Genomic DNA, 19,244 nt, shown 5'->3' on the forward strand with positions numbered 1-19,244 from the left:
TGAGGTGCAGCAGCACGATTCAAGAGGTTGTTTCCCATTTCTAAGGGGCTGCTGAAGGTCCTTCTCGTATACCACCACATTCCTGCACTGCTGAATTACCGCTACCCACAATATCATTAATTCCTGAGGTGTAAGTACCAATGCAGTATCCTACCCCCGACACAATGTGGACTGGGGAGTGCTTCAATTTGTAGACTGGACTAACGCCAAGGCCACTGTAATAATGCAATTGTGCGGCCGCAGCGTTTTTCCGCATAATTATATATTTGACGTATTTGCCACATAATCATAGGCGTAGCTAGATGGGGGAGGGGGGCGGTTCGCCCCAGGCGGCACCATTTTTGAGGCGGCACTGGAGGCCTGTTGCGGCCGCGGCGGCCTTTATAATTTATTTGGGATTTAGATGTCCTGCCTACTACTAGGCTGCGCTGCCTTGTCCTCCTCCACCGACAGTTGTTGCCCCCCCCAGTCCCAGCCTCGCTCAGAGAAGTCCTCCAGGGCCGTCAATCAGTTGTAGCGCGTGAGCGCTACCAATGACGGCCCTGTATGGACATTTTTGGCCAGCCCTCGCCGAGTCGCGATCAGAACGTAGCAGTGACGCCTTACACGCTCACCGCTACGCTCTCGTCGTGTGACTCGAGTTTAGTTAATTGTGGCCAGGGGCGCCGGCGGGCACTGTGCAGTGGCGGGCACTGTGCAGTGCTTTATCATTTATTTGAGGCAGCTTTCAGAGAGACAGACTAGACTAATTCAAGTCAGAGGTGAGTGAGAACTCATTTTCGTTCATCGGCAAGGCGGCAAGCTCATTGTTGTTCTCATGAAATGAATGATGAAGGAAAATCATCGCCCTTCCGGCCGGGGCGGGCTGCCATGCACTCACTGTCACTGTCAGCTCATTGACTTGGACAGGACTGCAGCCTTTGGTGCTTACCGACGCTTGTTGACATTGTAATGATTGATAATTCTATATCCTTGCAAAGGGTCTATTATACTGTTTTGGCCCTATGGAAGTTTACGCTCCATCAAGATTCAAATTATATTAGATTTGAGTCACTGGAGGCTAAATTCCTTCACCTGGCCTAGTCCTGCAGTGCATATAAAATATTTGGCATGAGGCACTATCTGTTTTGTCCACTATTGTCAAACGTGTAATACCATTGGGTCCTTAAATCGCACTCTTGGGTTGGATGATGTGGATCCCTACCATTCACAAAATAAATTATTGCATTGGCAGTTTTGTTACCCAAGAGACTGGCCGCCTGCTATCAGGGTAGAGGTTGTTGTCTGAAACTCAGTGGGTTGATTTTCTTATATATTGCAATGAGTAGCTTGACCTGCATGGAGAACTCGTGCCACACTCATCCAAAGTCAGAGTCATTTGGAGCCCGCTGAAAAGAGGTGTCAATGGGGGATAGTTTTGCCGAACCCTCTGCTAATGGGGTGATAACTCACTGAATGCTAGATTTCTGTCATATATTGCATGTCGATTGAGAGCCTTCTGGGTTTCTCTCTATCCAGTTCCTATGTAGTATGCAGTCTAGAAACGACCAATGAACTGCGCCAAACACATTCTCCGCTCTAGGGATAGGGACATTTGTGAGGCAGTTCCATACTTAACCTCTAACATCCAGTCATGGGTTTGGCATAAATTTAGCTGGGTTACACTGTGGCAGTGCTCCCACTAGCTACCAACAGAGTGCTGTGTGTGGTAGTGATTGGAGGGCGCCCATACATTGCCATTGAGATTGCCATGTGTTCGACATGTAATTGTCGACATACAAGTGACTTATGATCAGGTCTGACTGTGTAGCACGCTTAAAATGTGGTTTTGGGGTGGGACCAGTCGGTGTGCACAGAGCACGTATATGAGCGTACGACAGATGTGCTGTGTTGGTATTTGATGCAGTTCAGGGAATTATAGGAGTCATTTGACGCGGTGATTTAACTGGGCAAGTACTGTCAGGTGCTGAAAACCTGCACTACTTTTAGAAAGGGAGAGTGCCGGTGCTTCTTAGCGGAGGGTCAGTATATTAACTGTGAGACTAGTAGCAGTACGCATTAGTAAACAGGTGTCCTGGGATATTAATGAAGTCCCGTGTTATTATTCAGGGTCGGGGTTAACTGTAAACTGTAAACAGATTTGTGGACTTGTCCGGGAGCATACATTTAAACAAGATGGGTGGTGGTCTAAGGAGGGTCTGAGGGGCACAAAGTGTTCCAGAAGTCTGTGTGTTCTCTTTTGTACTGCCAGTCACCGGTGTATTCAACTGTGTAGCCTCTGACCGTGTCATGTATGTGCATGTAACTTGCATGATCGAGGTAACTATTAGCAGCAATACTATGTGTCTCTCCGACATCTTTCAAGTGCTCACCATCCTTTTTCCCCAGCACCCCCCCCAAGGGGCGGCAACCTGAGGGATAGCCCCGGGCGCCACAAGCTCTAGCTACGCCCCTGCACATAATCCATTATCTGCTGCATAATCTGCAGATTTTAACAACACAATAAATTGTTTCTATCTCAAACTGTTCAAAAGTTACAAAAAACGTAGCAACATCTGTTACTGCGCAGTATAAGGCCTTTTGCAAAGTTTGACTGTCCACCTTTCTGTTGCTTGTTGCTATAAATGGGTTTTAAACTGGTACTAATGAGGTGCACATACACAAAAAGGAGCACAAGGGGGAAATAATAATGAGGTTGCCCTCCACTCATCAACTTATAAATCCACAAAATCTGATTATTCACGAACACTAATTAATTAAAACTTATTAACGAACATCAGGAGCAGTTTTAACAATATCTCTGTCATGGGCTTGCTTTTAAAATTATTGCCATTCACCACCCGATCAGAAAGTACTTTCTGACCTTTTCACACATTTTTTCCTCTTTCTATTTACAAGATGAAATGCCACCTGGTGTATTGACAAATAGTGGAAATTTAAAACTCGGATCTGGTGGTGAATGGCACTAAAGAGGTGCAACCAACGACCAGACAGTGTTAGCAAGTGCATTACAAAATAATTCAGTACTACTATCACAAAATGTGCCGAATTACGCTGCATAGTTTGCCTTGCTGTTGTCACACAATTTACTCAACCCTGACACCTAATTTGGCCTCCCCTTGCCGCATAATTCCAATGACCCTTACTAATGCGGCATTTTTCCTTTCCTTCTGTGGTACAAGCCTGACATCTGCTGGAGGAACCTGTTTGTGGCGTCACTGGATTAACAAAGATCATTCATCACTCAGGTCATATAGAACCTGCATCACATTGTTTCCGCAGCCCAGCCAACAAACTGTGTTGTGGCTGGTCGCTTTTTATCACTGTCGGCTAGATGCATGGTGTAGCTAGTATTCGAATTTATGGCCTATAGGTTACAAATTACATCTTTGCAGCAGGTGCATAACCAGGAGCACGGCCCAGGTTCTGCCACCAAGCCAAGAAATGACTAATGGATGGGGGCGTTGGATAGAATGTATACATTCAGATGCAGAGAATCCATAAAAAGGGCATGCACCTTCCTCTCATAACTCACTTCTCATTGTCCACCTTTCCTAGTGATGCCGCATTATGATCTGAACAAACACAGCCTTGTAGGACACATTTGGCTAACAATGTAAAGCAGCACACACAGCTCCAAGGCCCATTTCTTTCCTAGACTAGCTGAAATACAAATGAGTGTAGCCACTTTGTAAACTTAGACAAAAAAATTGCAATAATTCGATTATGCATCCAACCAAAAACATCTCATTACACAGAAGTCGGCTGTGAGGTCACCTCTGCTGCTCTGTTGGTTTAGGGATCGTTTGCTCTACGATGTCAGAACACTTCAGTTCCTACATGTCGTAGTTCCATGAGGCCTCTTTCAGGAGCCCCCTGTACTTGTTTTGACAGCGTTTCTCTTCACCTGCGTGTTCTTGCTTAAGCTCTCCTGATACATGTTTCGTAAAGTTGTCGCGCAATAACCACTCCACGCTGTAGTTTAGCATAAAAGGCCATTTATTAGGACAGGGTTGACAACCAATTCAGAACATAACATCAATAAACAGTTACAAACCCCAACCTCATACTTTCCAACCATCATCTACTCTCGTACTGCAATTACTCACTCCCAATTCACACCACGACCTCTTCACTTAAATCATTCACTTCCCCACTTCTCTTTCAACCTCCTCCAGCATCTCCCGCCAACGCACTCCTGCCTGCCACCCCCCCATCCTGCACCTGTATCCCTATCCCCGGAAGGGTGATTATGCCCGTCATGGACTCCCCACCCCTCCCAAGTACTGCCAACCAGGAAACCCCCGGAGGGCGGTTACCTGCCCCACCACAAACCAGTGCACCTTTCGCTCTCACATCCGCCGGCACCAGATAGACTTGTTCCACAACAGACTGATAGTATCCTGCATTTCCATCAAATAGTAGGCATTCCCCATGTTCGAAAAGTGCACTCCGTCGTCCCGAAAAAGAAGGGGCTCCTCCAGCCGCAGGCCCACATGTGCAATCACTTTGATCCCACGGTCTCCACAAAAAAGTCTCATCACCCTATTTAACTTGTGCCCTCCCCTCTCAATGGCTGCCGGCTTCACAGCCCCCTACAGATATGTTGTGGCACAAACTCAGTCCAAACAATGCAGGCGCCAGCCAGATTGCTTCTTATTGCCTCCAAATCTCGTTGCATCAAATGTAGCAAAGACACTCCCGACTGTTTGACCAAGTCATTTTCCCCCAAGTGGATAACAATCATGTCCAGGCGGCCCAGCTGAGCCACCTTCTTCGTCAACCAAGGCAACAAATCGCCCCAGCGCATCCCACTCTTACCCAACCAATGAGCCTCATGGTGGCTGCTCCGCAGTCCCAGGCTACGGCCGTACACCTCTCTGTCCACATACTTCAAGGCCCAATGAACAAAAGAGTGCCCAACAATCCAGGTAACCGTCTTGGCTCCCGGCCCCCAAATGCAACCTACGAAGAAAAGGAGATTAGCACACAGCCAAAGCAGTAGTCATTGCGCCCACAGCAACCCCCAAACTGCCCCCCAACGAACCACCCCCCCATCATTTGCACACTTAGCGTTCGCAGCAGTGAGACCTCCAACGACCAATACTTTTTATCGCATCCCAAGACCACCCCAAACCTGCTGCCGCCGTGGCCGCCCCTACCCGGAACGAGTGCGTCCCATACCTAGCAGGATCCTCACCGACGTGCCTCAGCACAATCCTCAACACTGCCAACAACTGAAACAACGTCAAACGCTTCTGAGAGGCATGCCATAATATCTTACCCGCGGCCCCCTGCACCCTGCCACAGAAGCCCCTCCGTTCACGCACCGGGCACACTTCCACACAGCAGCCATACCCATTTGCCACGACCAACCTGGTCCGTCTTAGAACGTCCCAACCAAATACCCAAACAAGACTCATCCAAACGCACATCCTCAAACTTTCTGCCAGGCGTACTCCTTGTTCCCACCAATTCCGACACCCAAAAGCCCCAAAAAACATCCAGATCATGCACAAACGGAACAACGCCACTTCGTGGCCGTCATAACAACACAATGGCAACTCAGCCAACAAACTCCTCAACAAATCAAAGGTAATGGCCGCCCTAGGCTCAGCAAATCGTTCCTAACCGGATCAAAACCCAAATATAACAGGCTGTAAAAGGAAATCCCAGCCAGTATGCCGGCAATCATTGACTGCGACAATCGCCTATCCATGCAGTTCAACACAAAATGAACAACACCCTGCTCACAGTCACCCTTGAGCATATGCCATGCATGCCTGCTCCAGCCCAAAAAAGCACCAAACTCAGACCATGCCAACCTGTAGGAGCGCTTTGTGGAGTCCGCTATAGATTTTTCCACCAGACCCACTACTCTCACTCCCCCCAGGCTCAGATACCCTCCTGCACCTTGGTCATGCAAACTTCTGCTCCCAGCGCCAGCCTCCTGAAACACTGCCACTGCGAACGAGATAACGCATCCGCAATGTCATTGCTCACCTCTGGGACATGTTGCGCGTGAAACAGCACATTAAATCGCCGACAAAGCAGCATAAAACTGCACAGCAGGCGCAACACGTGGAATGGAATGGAATAAGTTTTTATATAGCGCGATAGCTACCCGCAGGCGTCCTAGCGCTTTTCCCTCGCTGTGCAGATCGTGCAGATCCCTCGCCTTCTGGTTGTTTACCAAGTCCACCACTGTCCTGTTGTCGACGTGAAACAAAACCGACCTGTTCTGAAATTCAGGACCCCACACCTTCAATGCCACCAGGAGAGGGAAGAATTCAAGAAAAGCAATGCTCCTGCCCTGCCTCATCCAATGACCGGCCACTGTTCCGCGCACCATCGCCCGTCCCAGAAAATTCCAAAACCGGCTGCGCCAACAACATCTGAATAGAGTTACACCTGCCATACCATCTTATCGTGCGCAAAGTCCAGAGACACACCATTAAAATCCTACAAGAAGCAGAGCCACACCCGCAGATCAGACCGGACCCCTAGCATAACTCTGACTCTGTGATGAAGGAGTACTGCCCAGACATGGCCATGCCGAGGCGCGTACAAAACGTCCTGCCAGCCCTCACCACCCTGCATGCAAAATTCAACAGTCCCAAGAGATGCTGTACAGACCTCATATCAATCTTCCGAACTTCAATCACATGAGACAGAAAAATCCGCATCCGATCCATGAAAATGGCCCCTTCAAACTGCATCCCCAGCAAGGAGATGTCAGCTGGGTGAATGGGAAGGAGGCGAAATGCCGACTTGATGTCACATTTGGCCAACTCCGCTCCTCCCCAAAGACCCGCACAAGACCTATGGCATCATCAACTGAAGCATACAGCACCCTAGAATCCTCCTCCACGATGAAGTCATTCACTGAATTCCCTTCCGGCCAAGACAGATGGTGAATCAACCGAAACTCCCCATGTTCCTTCTTAGGTACCACTCCCAAAGGTGATATAATGAGATCAGGCACCGGCCACGTGTCAAACGGGCCCACAATCCTGCCCTCCAAAACTTCCCTGTGTAATTTCGTCGCCACTACCTCCGGCAATTCCTTCGCAGACCGTAAGTTCTCCGCCCACCGGCGCACCCTAGGACCCTGATAACCTACCCAAAATCCTTCCAAAACCCCCACTGAAGCCTCAACGCTGCCTCCCTGTCAGGATAACGATCAAGCCACGGCCCCATGGCCACCACATCAACCGGAGTAGGGGCCCTTTGGCCCAGTTTGTCCTCGCCCTTTAGTGATCCTCCACTGCTCAGAGAGCGTGGCAAGCGTAAAACACTCTGTGACGGGGTGACGACCTCCAAACTTAGAACACTCATGCTTAAATTTGCAGAGGTGGCGCGTGCAGAGACCTTTATTAAAGTTCCAGCAGGCCCCGGTGGTGACTCCCTCAGGCTTGGGCTGCTGCCCAGAGGTTCCCGTGTAAGAACCCTGGTTCCCTGCTCCAGCAGAAGATGTTTGCCCTCCCGCCCCAGACTGAGCGGGACGCGACTGAAAAGACCGATAAGCCACCGGGAGGCCGCTGGCCGTGTGCATAGACGCCGCCGCCTGCGTAGAGGACATCCATTGCACCCAAAGTTCCTGATCGACATCCCCCATGTGTTATCCGAATTGGTCCCAATCCTGGCCCTAAACTCCTCGTCGTAACTGAGCCATGCGAACCCACCAAAATGCATCTTGGCCTTTCTGATCACATCCATATACCTAAACAGCGCTATTGCGCTATCCAGATGCTTCTCACAATAAATGCTGGCATAGATCAGGAACGCCGACGTCCAATTTTCCATAGTAACGGGCACCCTTGGTCGCCTCGTCAACTCCCATTCTCCTCCTTAGAACCTTCCTTAGCCTGAATTTCCTGATGTAGTAGTTTAAAAACATCTACATATTCATGCTTCCAAATTCTAGCCTTCGTCTTTTCCGACAAATGCGACCCGAGCGGCATCGCCAACCCCATGTAAGGCAACTTCTTCCTGTGTTTGTCACCCCTTTCCTCCTTACCACCCTGGTCCTCCGTCTTGTCAGTCTGTACACTGGCTGCCACAGCCTGAGACCCACCCCCAGACACGTCCCCCAACACATACCCCTTCACCCCAGCCTCTCTGACAGACCCATCCCCCACACCCATCGACCGGCAGGCCTTTTTGCGCTCCCCCTTTGGACCATCCTCCCACGCATCCCACCAGGCAACCTCACCTGAAAGTTTTGCGGGCATCTGCCGGGCCGTCCCTCTGACTGCCGCCGTCTTCAGACACGCCTCTGTGCTCCGGCTGGTGCTGGCCCGTGCTGCCTGAAAAACACCAATCTTCCCTGTTGCCACCTCCTTCACACCTCATCCAACACACCTCATCACACACCTCACCCTCTTCCAGCTCCTCACCATCTTCCTCATAATCCAACTGCTCCTCTTCCACATCCTCCACCACAGCTCTCCGAACCTCACTCACCACTTGCTTCGCACCTTTCCTTTTCACTCCAGGCTCAAATTCGCACTCCAGAACAGCTGTTGCCGCTCCCTCGATGGAGGGCAGGCCGCCGCGGACCCCCCTGCTGCTTCGCCCTGGCGTTTGGAGGCCATCTTGCGCCCCGCCGGCCCACCCTTGCCTCTGCCAGAGTCCTCTACTGGCGTGACCCCCCCTCCCCAGTCCATCTACGCCTGCGGAGACCCCAGCGCCACCAGGTCTCTGTGCCGTCAAAGCTGTCCATGCACCTTCTATCTAGACCCACTCCCCACGAGACCCTGCAGTCCCAACACCCTGCCCCTTGCCCGCTCCTGTGTCCGGAACAGGCGCCGGGGGAACTGCGCCCCCGGGCACCCGCCCCCAGCCTGCCTCTCTAACCGCACATAGAACTTGCCATCTCCTTTCTGTCTCCTCCATGGCCCGACGCTGGTCGTGGATCCTCTCCTCTAAAGACATCTTGTCCCACCTATCCACCCAGGCCACAGGGCCCAGCAAAAACAACACCTGTTCCTCTCCCTGGGGAGGGGCCGAGGGGCCCCCCTCCGGGTGCACCCTCGAATGCTGCGCAGACTGGGCCTTCAAGGGCCCCTTCCTCTTGGCCCTACTGGACCTGCACAGCCCCTTCTTGGGCAAAGACAAATCCACAGGCCTCCCCCAGGCACCCCTCCGCCGTCTTTTTCCCCCGCCCTCTCCCCCCTGTACCTGATCTGGGCGGGAGTTGCCGCGGCAGCGGCGGCTTGCAGGGAGGAGCCGCCACTGCTGTGGCAACTCCCGCCAACGCGGACCGGGGCGTGCGGGTCATCCCGACCAACGCCTGGTCCAGGACGCCGGGTCAGAGGAGGTCCATCCTCCCGGCCCAGCCCAAAACGAGTAAAGCTGCGCAGACTGCCGCAGCGTCTGACTCCGCCATTGCCCCCGCCTCCAGGCTGCTCGAAAAAGGCCCACCCGAGCGCCTGCGAAGCCACCAGGACCGCCCACACCGCTCCGCACCAGTAGCACTGGAGAACCTGCTGCCGTAACCAACTTCCCCCCCCAGTCGACCTACCGGGCGCAAGGGAAACCTAACTACCCTGACTAAACTAAATTGTTGACCAAAACCGCCACTGCCTAACACCTCAAAAACTTTCCTAACCTCTACCCTGGGGCGCTGGGGACAGGAAGAGGAAGAACTTCCTCCCCTGCCCCCTTTTATACTAACCCCCCTAACCCCACCCCTCTACACTACCTAAAACCCCCTGTCCTGCTCTCGAACGAAGTCCCCAGGGGAAGACGGGTCTGCCAACCTCACTTCCCCTGGGGGCCGCATTCTCGTGCGCTCCCGAGATGCAACGGGACACACAGCATAACATCAATTTACTCTTCACTTCATAGAACCAGGCAGGGCTTTGAGTGGGCTGAAAAAACTGGGGGGGGGGTCAATGTAATTAAGGGCGAGGCTTAAAAACATGTAAGCAAAAAATCTGTGCTTAGCCTAGTGTGCTGCCCGACTTGCTGTTTCTCTTTTGCCACCCAGATATATGATATAATAAGTAACATCATACCTACTATAAGTCAGGACTATTGACTTTCTCAATGGTTGTTAGCTGCATAAGATAAATAAGCAGCAACTATGGCTTGTATATAACATTGAAAAAGCCTCACTTAAAGCCCTGGTGACTTCACGACAATGTTGCTGCTCCCAGGGGCGTAGGAGACACTAAAATTCTGGGGGGGACAGGGACAATCTTGTGGACTTTCCAGTGACCCTATACAAATCACCGCCCGTTAAACAAATACAATGGCATACTTTCGAAGTGAAATATTAAGAAAAGCAGGCATGTTGTCACAATTTTCATGTATGCTTTATTGTTATTACATTCATATAGTAATCATACCAAATGTTAAAAAAAACATGTATATGAATCATCTTGATGCACCAAGCAAACATAGGTGGCTGACTTAGGGTGGGGGCGTCGTGTTTGCAAGTGCATTATGATTTGAAAAGTACCTGCTGCTGCATTACTGGTCTCCAGCAATTTTCAGGCAACAATAAAAATGTGAAGATAACTTTGGTGATTAATTTTCTTTATTGAGAGAGATCGGAGCTTTGTCTAGTGGAAGTTTTGACTCTTGGTAAGATAGGTTAATATGCATGCTGTAAAGAATGTGTACCATGCATGTCACAAAATGCATATCATGTAAATTGGTCAGTGAGTTACTGCTTTTGTTTGAGAGATTCTGTTATTTGCAGTTTATAAGTGAAAATCCTAACATTGAACAGTGAGCTATTAACCGTCATCAAAGAGCTGCATGAAAACTTCAAGGTATAGATTAGAACATTATGATTTTTCCCCAGTATTTCCTTATCCTAATGTCGGAAAATGGGTTAATTAGGATATAAATCAATTCTGATTATTAAAGAGAACCCCCCAACCATGGTGTTATGTTTTAAATTCTGAGTGTGTGCTTCTTTAGTGTTGCAAAGCCATCCTGTGCCCTGGGCACTCCCCAACGTTTTGCTGACTGGTACTGGTGGTACCTGACAATACAAGAAGGGAACAAAGTTAGGACAATATTTTACGGGGTCCAGTGTACTCGTCCTATAGACTAGTGACACAAAGGGATGTACAAAAGTTCCCCGGGAAGAGTGACAGAGAGGTGTGTGTGTGCTCGTGAGTGGGGGGAATCCCCTAGTTGGAACTAGAACCCTCACACACCCAGCAAGCTAGGTGTCATGCTTCATCATATGGGCTCTGCTCCTCGTCAGACTGGCGCTGCAATGTCTGACGGGCTCCCGAAACCGGGGCTCTTTATCGGAGATCTTTTGTTCCCGCCATATGGTGCATGTGTGTGAGAGGGCCTGGGGAGTGTGGTCGTGACGTGGGTTTTAAGTTAAAAAAGGTGAGTCAATCCACATATTAAATTTATTCTCGTAGTAGACTCCCTTGGTTAAAAACAGAGAAAGGTGGTGTGGGAGGGGAGAGACAATGACCCCAGTACTACTAGGCTCAATTGGACTACTACCCTCAATTAACGGTCGACATGTTTCTTGCCTGATGGCAATTCTTCAGGACCTAAACAGGATCGTACCACACAGTGAAAAATGCTAGTGACAAATATATATACAGAAGTGAAGGGTTAAAACGTGCAGGTAGGTATATGACCGTATTGTAGTCATAAATACCAAGATGCAGGCTAGTCAGTCCTGCTGCAGTTTGCAAAGCCCTAACCCGGATCCCTGGTGGACCTCTCAGTCTGCTCCCGTGGGACTGGCTGGGGAGGTGTAGTACCTCCGGCGGCAGCAGTCCAAACGGTATCACCTACCCCACGAACAGCGTCTAGGTTATGGCGCAGGGTTAGGGCTTTGCAAACTGCAGCAGGACTGACTAGCCTGCATCTTGGTATTTATGACTACAATACGGTCATATACCTACCTGCAAGTTTTAACCCTTCACTTCTGTATATATATTTGTCACTAGCATTTTTCACTGTGTGGTACGATCCTGTTTAGGTCCTGAAGAATTGCCATCAGGCAAGAAACATGTCGACCGTTAATTGAGGGTAGTAGTCCAATTGAGCCTAGTAGTACTGGGGTCATTGTCTCTCCCCTCCCACACCACCTTTCTCTGTTTTTAACCAAGGGAGTCTACTACGAGAATAAATTTAATATGTGGATTGACTCACCTTTTTTAACTTAAAACCCACGTCACGACCACACTCCCCAGGCCCTCTCACACACATGCACCATATGGCGGGAACAAAAGATCTCCGATAAAGAGCCCCGGTTTCGGGAGCCCGTCAGACATTGCAGCGCCAGTCTGACGAGGAGCAGAGCCCATATGATGAAGCATGACACCTAGCTTGCTGGGTGTGTGAGGGTTCTAGTTCCAACTAGGGGATTCCCCCCACTCACGAGCACACACACACCTCTCTGTCACTCTTCCCGGGGAACTTTTGTACATCCCTTTGTGTCACTGGTGGTACCTGACTCTGACTGACCCTGGCCTCTGCCTGAACAGGCACAGGTCCAGTGCTATTCTGAAAGAGACACTTAAAGATACTGTGAAAACACCTACATACACTAGGGTGCACTATGGGTTAGGGTACCCCTATGATTAGCATAACCTCTCCTGTAAGGCCCTAGTTCATAATAGGGCAGGGAGATTAGACCTACCTTTAAGTCCCTAGAATATATTAGGGCATGGCAGTTTAGAGGCCAGCAGCCCTTTCTGTGTTTGCATGTGTGCACTGCTGAAGCCTGAGGTCAGTTTAAAAGTATCCCTGTGTTGTGGGACTGTTTTTAAAATGCAAATTGTGCCCAAACTCGACTTTTGGGTTTGGGGAACTTATAAATTGATCAACTACAATGCTGGGGAAAATTAAGTTAAGTGGAAAACAAAATTCCACTTAACTATGGCTATATCATATTTGCCACATAATACATCATCTGCTGCATAATCTAACAATTTGACCCAAAACTATTTTGTAGCTCAAACGGTTCAAAAATTACTAAAAGAAATTTGACTTCTGTTGCTGTGAAGTGTAGGGCCCTTTGCAAAGGTTGACTGGTCACCTTTCCCTGTGCTGCATTTGTATGTTACACAGGTACTAATGAGGCAAAAGCTTTGCAGAGGCTGTTAGTATGTAGAAATATGTTAAAATAATAAAGTATCATAAAATTCACCGTATTACGCTGCAGCCTTTTTATTGTTGCATCATTTAGTCAACACTGCAACATAATATTGGCCTCCATTGCTGCATAACTCCAGTGGCCCGAAAGAAGGCTGCACATGTTAAAAGTGTTTGTGCCTGAAGCAGAGACCATGAAGTTTGCAAACTTAGGGGCTGATTACGAAGGCAGGCGGACTTCAGTCCGTCTGCCATCGAATCGGGGAATGGGACCGGTGGCCTTCAAGGTGGCGGCCCGACGATAGGCATTACAATGCAACCGCCACTATTGCATTTGCCGTGCCTATCTTTTACATTGCAGCAGGTGCTGCTGGCTGCATCATCTGCCGCAATGTAAAAACTGACATGTCAATCAATCAATCATAGCATTTGTAAAGCGCACTACATACACGTGAGGGTCTCAAGGCGGTGGGGGGGGAACTGCTACTGTTCGAATAGCCAGGCCTTGAGGAGTCTCTTGAAGGTTAGAAGGTCTTCGGTTTGTCGTAAGCAGATGGGGAGGGTGTTCCATGTCTTGGTGGCGAGGTGGGAGAATGATCTGCCACCGGTGGTCACTCTTCGGATGCGGGGGACGATGGCGAGGGCGTTGATCTGCGGAGCGGAGCTGGTGGGCGGGGGTGTAGAAGTCAAGTCGTCTGTTGAGGTATTCCGGTCCGTTGTCATGGAGTGCCTTGTGTGCATGGGTGAGGAGCTTGAAGGTTATCCTCTTGTTGATGGGAGCCAGTGCAGGTCTTTCAGGTGGGGTGTGATGTGGCTGCGGCGGGGTATGTTGAGGATCAGTCGTGCGGAGGCATTCTGGATGCGTTGAAGTCGTGACAGGAGTTTGGCCAGCGCTCCTGCGTAGAGTGCGTTGCCGTAGTCCAGTCTACTGCTGACGAGGGCTTGGGTGACCGTCCTTCTAGTTTTGGTGGGGATACACTTGAAGATCCTGCGAAGCATGCGGAAGGTGTTGAAGCAGGTGGAGGAGACGGCTTTGACCTGCTTTGTCATGGAGATTGTGGGGTCAAGGATGATCTTTAGGTTTCGTGCGTGGTTGGTAGGTGGTCCTAGTGCCGATGGCCACCAGGAGTCGTCCCAGGCCGATGGGGTTGAGCAGAAGATGAGGATCTCTGTCTTGTCCGAGTTCAGCTTCAGTCGGCTGTCCCTCATCCAGTCGGTGACAGCCTTCATTCCTTCGTGGAGGTTGGCTTTCTGCAGTGTGGGGGTCCTTGGTGAGTGAGAGGATCTGCTGGGTGTCGTCAGCATAGTAGATGATGTTTAGGTTGTGCTGTCAGGCGACGTGGGCGAGTGGTGCCATGTAGACGTTGAATGGCTTGGGCTGAGGGATGAGCCTTGGGGTACGCCGCAGATTATCTCAGTGGTTTTGGAGCGGGAGGGGGGAGGCGGACGCTCTGCTCCTGAGTTTCAAAAAGAGACAGGAAATCCAGAGAGAAAATGACTCTCTTTAAAGGATTTCCCTTCCCCTACAAACTCACCTGGCATGACCTCATGCCATAACTAACTTTCCCACCAGTGAGCAGTGTTAGTAGCGCACATGCACATGCTTGCTGTCACTGCAGTCCGGAAAAAAACGGACCACCTGTACCAGGGCAACAAACAGAACCCGATAGAGACCCGTTTCGAGGCCCCCTTTAAAAAGCTGCCGTGGTGAGACCCGGCCTGCTTAAAGCCCTGGACCCACATACCCAATGCTAAAGTGTTTCGGTTAGCGCAAGCGCATGTGCAAGGTTCTAGTGAAGGCGGGCACTAGAGCCTACAGCTTTGCCTGATGTCACCCCTCTGCTCGATGGAGCATGCCAGGCTTGCGGCCATGCTTCATAAGAGCAATGGGGCTGGACTCGGCTGTAGAGGGTGCCTTTTTCCATGACAATGAAGTATTCTCGTTTTTTCCCCACAGATCGGCGGGTTATGTCTCCTCGCCGTTGGTATTTGGGTTGTTGCGGACCCGGATGGCTTTCAGAGCATCGTGACTTCCAACCCGTTGCTGACAACCGGGGCCTTCATCATCCTCATGGTCGGAGTGGCCCTGGCCCTGCTGGGGTTCCTGGGATGCTTTGGAGCGATCAAAGAGAACAAAGTCTTGCTAATGGCAGTAAGTCTATGGGCCCAAACATGCCTTTTCAAATGCAATGTGATGTATGTGCACAAGAGAAAGACTGGATGCTTATTGGACCAAGCAGGCCCAGAAAAAGAAGACAGTGAGTCCCAATTCATATGTGTCTAACAAATGCTATGTGAGAGTGGGAAATAATACTCACATTGGAATTATAAGGGGAAATTTAGAGCATGGATACCTAGCTGAAATAACAGTGAGATATGGTGGGAAACAGAATGCATGGTCATTGGAATTCTAGAATCTTTGACATCCCTTCAGTCCTGATGCAGACACTGGTTTTTATTTTGATCCGCAAGTTCTCACTTTGATAAACCCCTCAGAGGGTTTACTTCCAATATTGCACCACATATAAAGCCTATTTTTTTATTATGATGTGGCTTTTACGAGGTGACCCAGACCTACTTCAAGATGAACAAGTGCTTTCCTATTATAGACAGGTCTTTCTCCACACAGACCCAGGGCTTCAACGTCATGCACATGGTCTTTTGTGTACGCAGGGACCTCTGTTTGCTGATTATATAAATAAATCCAGGATTTGTAAAGCACAGCAGAGCACCCGAGAGTGTCTCAAGGGGCTGAATTGTTAACACGGGGAGATTAAGTGATTTTCCCAGAATCACAAGATGTTGGCGCCAACGCTGAGACTGGAACCTGGAGGCATATTTACTAGCAAATGAAGCCATCTTGCTGCACCGAGCTATGTCATTAGGAAAGTGAAGGGATGCATCATATTTACAGCGATACAACACATCTCTGTGTTTTCCTCTATTTTGGCACACAATTAACTGCCTAGCATCAACGCAGGCACCTGCGAGCCTGGGCTGATTGTTTTTTTGTGCAAGAAGGAGCACCTTCCTGCACAAAAACAATAATTGATGGTGTTTTCCTCCTTCTATTTGTGCTGCAGAATTCCCATTTTACAAAACCTTGTAAATCTACAAATGCTTCGTATTCCATGGGTTTTGATTGGGAACATCCATTGCAACACCCATGGCACAGTAATGCGTGAAAGGGGGCCATATTTACAAGGCATGAAAATCCACTTAGTGTGGCTTTACGTGGCCTTGTAAAAATAGGCAGCCACACTGCATCTCCAGAGCATCACAAAGGTGATGATCCTATGGCGTAAAAGTTAGTACTACCGGGGCATTGTAAATATAGCCCCTGGTTCCCCCTGGCTATGACTTCGGCAGCTCAGGTCATTATGCCTCATCATGCTCCATTCTCCAAGATTGGCACAGACATATTCATGGTGGACGGGGCCTTTTGCTTAAAGGACAAAGCCTTCTGCAAAGTGGGTAATGCCTTTTCATAGAAAACAGTGAATTCTACATTGTGGACAAAACCTGCTCCATGATGGCAGGTCCTCTTCCGTAGTATAAAATTCCTTCTCAGTGGTAGAGAGCACTTTCTCCAAGTTGGAAATGGCCTCCCCTATGGACTTACAATCTATATAGTGGAGAGGACTTTCAGTGATTTAGATTGGGCAATTATAATGATGGACAGCACTTTCACTTTGGAGGTGGGGGTTCCCATTCAGAATGAGGCCTTCTCGATGGCAAGTAGGGCCACTTCATGGGAGACGGGGAATTCTCCATGACGGACAAGGTGCTCTTTGTAGTAGACAAAACCTCTTCTTTGGTGTACAGGGTTTTTATGTAGAGTTCAGAGATTTTTGTGTTGTTGGCATTTGTTTGTGAATTGTGTCTTGTGGAACATGACCTTTGTTGAGGTGTACTTGGCCTTCTGCTGTGATAGATTAAGATAAAAAAGAAGGTAACATCTCCCTGCACTGATACTCTGATGGCCCTCAACTTTCCATAATGTGACATGCAAATCTTACTACATTATTTCTGGCCTGTATTGTGACAGGAGTCCAGGCATTGGGCAATCCCAGAAAGATGCAAACTTGATCTGGGTGAAACATTATTTCATTTATATTTCTTCTCCATGTAGAAGATATGTGCATGCTTTTCACACAACGGGGAAATCGAGGGCATTCCTTATTCCTTAATTATATTCATAAGGATCCTGAGGATAGGGCTCCTTGGGTTCCAATTGCCTTTGTAGGTAGTAATGAAGCAAGGGCATGGTTGTTTTACACATCTCAGGATAGTTCCACTGTAGGAAACCCATCCTTTTGCCATGTTTTTCCTGAACGTGATTAGATTTGTGGACTCTAAACAAGTGGTATTTGACCTGCTAAATAGGTCTAAATACCTACGCCTTTCCCTAAGGTTGGAAACTGTTTGTTTGCAATTAAATTGGCATATTTGACTTCTGTGTAAGTCAGCCCTACTGTGTGCACACATGGCACAGAATGTCTTAAAGTAACATTCCAAATGTGAGCATACAGAGCCCGTTTTCTGCACTCGCCTTTAAGCAAAACCTGCAAATATGAACTTAGGAAAAAAACCTCTAGCACCCTAGAAAGAACATTCCTAGATTTCAAAACGAAACCAAACTATCCACATTAATACCTCAAATAACACTGTGTAAGCCAGCTGTAAATGTGCTGTAGAAGTTAGACCCAGTGGTGTAGTCCCCAAATATAAATTGAAAGCTGTGCACAGATTTACATTTAAATAGGCAACATAGATTTAAGCGTTACATTTATGAATAAGTGGCTGCAGCCAGCTGCTTGCTTTTCAGTTGTACAGCTTGTGAACAACCGATTTCATGCTATCTCTAATTAGGAAATACGTGAAAAGGTTTCACTTGGAGCCTATAGTTAATAAAGTGGAATAAAGGTAATTAGTCGCAACAGACTGTTATTATGCATGGCACTAAGGTGGCCTTCATAAGGTTTTGCCATTATTAACTTTAAGGTGTGAGGACTGGAATGTCCTTGGTTATGAGGAGTTTGGGCAGGGAGGTAAAGAAATATCAGTGATTCTGAATTGTGCCTTCACTATCTGGGCTTGGTACTGTATTAAAGTATGGTAAAATGGAGGCAGTGAAAGCAGTAATAACAGTTTTGCTTGCTTTTGCATGCAACACAAGTGTGCACTCCTAAATGTCTGGTGAATCACTGCGACTTATTACTTCATACTGTGGCACACAAGCATTGCAGCAAAACACGGACAATCTGACCCTTAGTATGAGAACCTCATTCACATCTGAGGGCACCAGTTATGACGCTCTTATAAGTTAGTCTTATAAGAAGTTATAACCTTCTTCAGGGATGCGAGCTACTTGAGGAAGAAGAAGAGACAGGTGGGCCACCTACAGGAAGAATTCCACTGGGGAAGGTAGCGCTTGCTGACTCCCAAGAAGAAGTGTTATTCAGGACCTGACTGAGTGAAGCCCGCTTGTGAGCTTTTTCTGAGAATGTGAAAGTGTAGGTATCCCAGGGGCAGACACCGCATTCTCTACCTGTAAAAACCAACTAAGCATGGCGCCTGGGTTTTAAGTCAGCAGACCTGACCGACACGTGAACATATGGCTGGGTGTCCAGAAAATAAATCCTTCCCTGAGAAGCTGGGGACGTTTGGAGCACTAAGGAACACATTACAGACCTAGTGCTGAATATATGGACTTGTATCCATTAACTTCTTTGACTTCTACAAATCAGTGAGATTATGGTTTTAGAGGACACACATCTTCCGGAAACAATTCTCTTTTAACAGGGGTTCGTGCTTTTTCTCAGTGATATAAACAGACGCACTACTGCTCTCTAGTGGCCATTTCTGGGAATCGCAGCCAACACAGCTGTTTTTAAAAAAGCTTTACAAGTCATTAATGAATCATGGCCCTTAAGATCTACATTGTTGTTGTATGATTTGGATCACTACAATTGTATTCTTTTAACTAAATGATTTGCCAAACTTAATTTGTTTACTTTGTAACAGTAAGGTCACTATGCTCTTGAATGTACCTTGTGCTGTTTTCTCTCAAACAAAACCTTCCTGGTTGTGCCATGTGAAAAAGGATACGCTAAGAGTCCTCACAAAACCTGTTCACTTAAGAAATTAACTTT

General features: G+C 48.5%; 1 protein-coding gene and 1 long non-coding RNA gene across 4 annotated transcripts in view; one reads left to right on the forward strand and one right to left on the reverse strand.

The window, feature by feature from the left end:
• LOC144755315 (tetraspanin-18-like) overlaps window positions 1-19,244 on the forward strand; it is a 519,470-nt gene that overhangs the window by 364,792 nt on the left and 135,434 nt on the right. For all 3 annotated transcript variants that reach the window (XM_078644113.1, XM_078644115.1, XM_078644114.1), the window contains one exon: window positions 15,047-15,241. In XM_078644113.1, the coding sequence (XP_078500239.1) occupies window positions 15,047-15,241 (195 nt within the window). The remainder of the gene's footprint in view (window positions 1-15,046; window positions 15,242-19,244) is intronic.
• The window catches only part of LOC144755316 (uncharacterized), a 258,862-nt gene that overhangs the window by 18,630 nt on the left and 220,988 nt on the right, over window positions 1-19,244 (reverse strand). The window lies entirely within an intron of this gene.

Source organism: Lissotriton helveticus, chromosome 5_1 (assembly GCF_964261635.1).
Source record: "Lissotriton helveticus chromosome 5_1, aLisHel1.1, whole genome shotgun sequence".
NCBI classification, from domain to species: domain Eukaryota; kingdom Metazoa; phylum Chordata; class Amphibia; order Caudata; family Salamandridae; genus Lissotriton; species Lissotriton helveticus.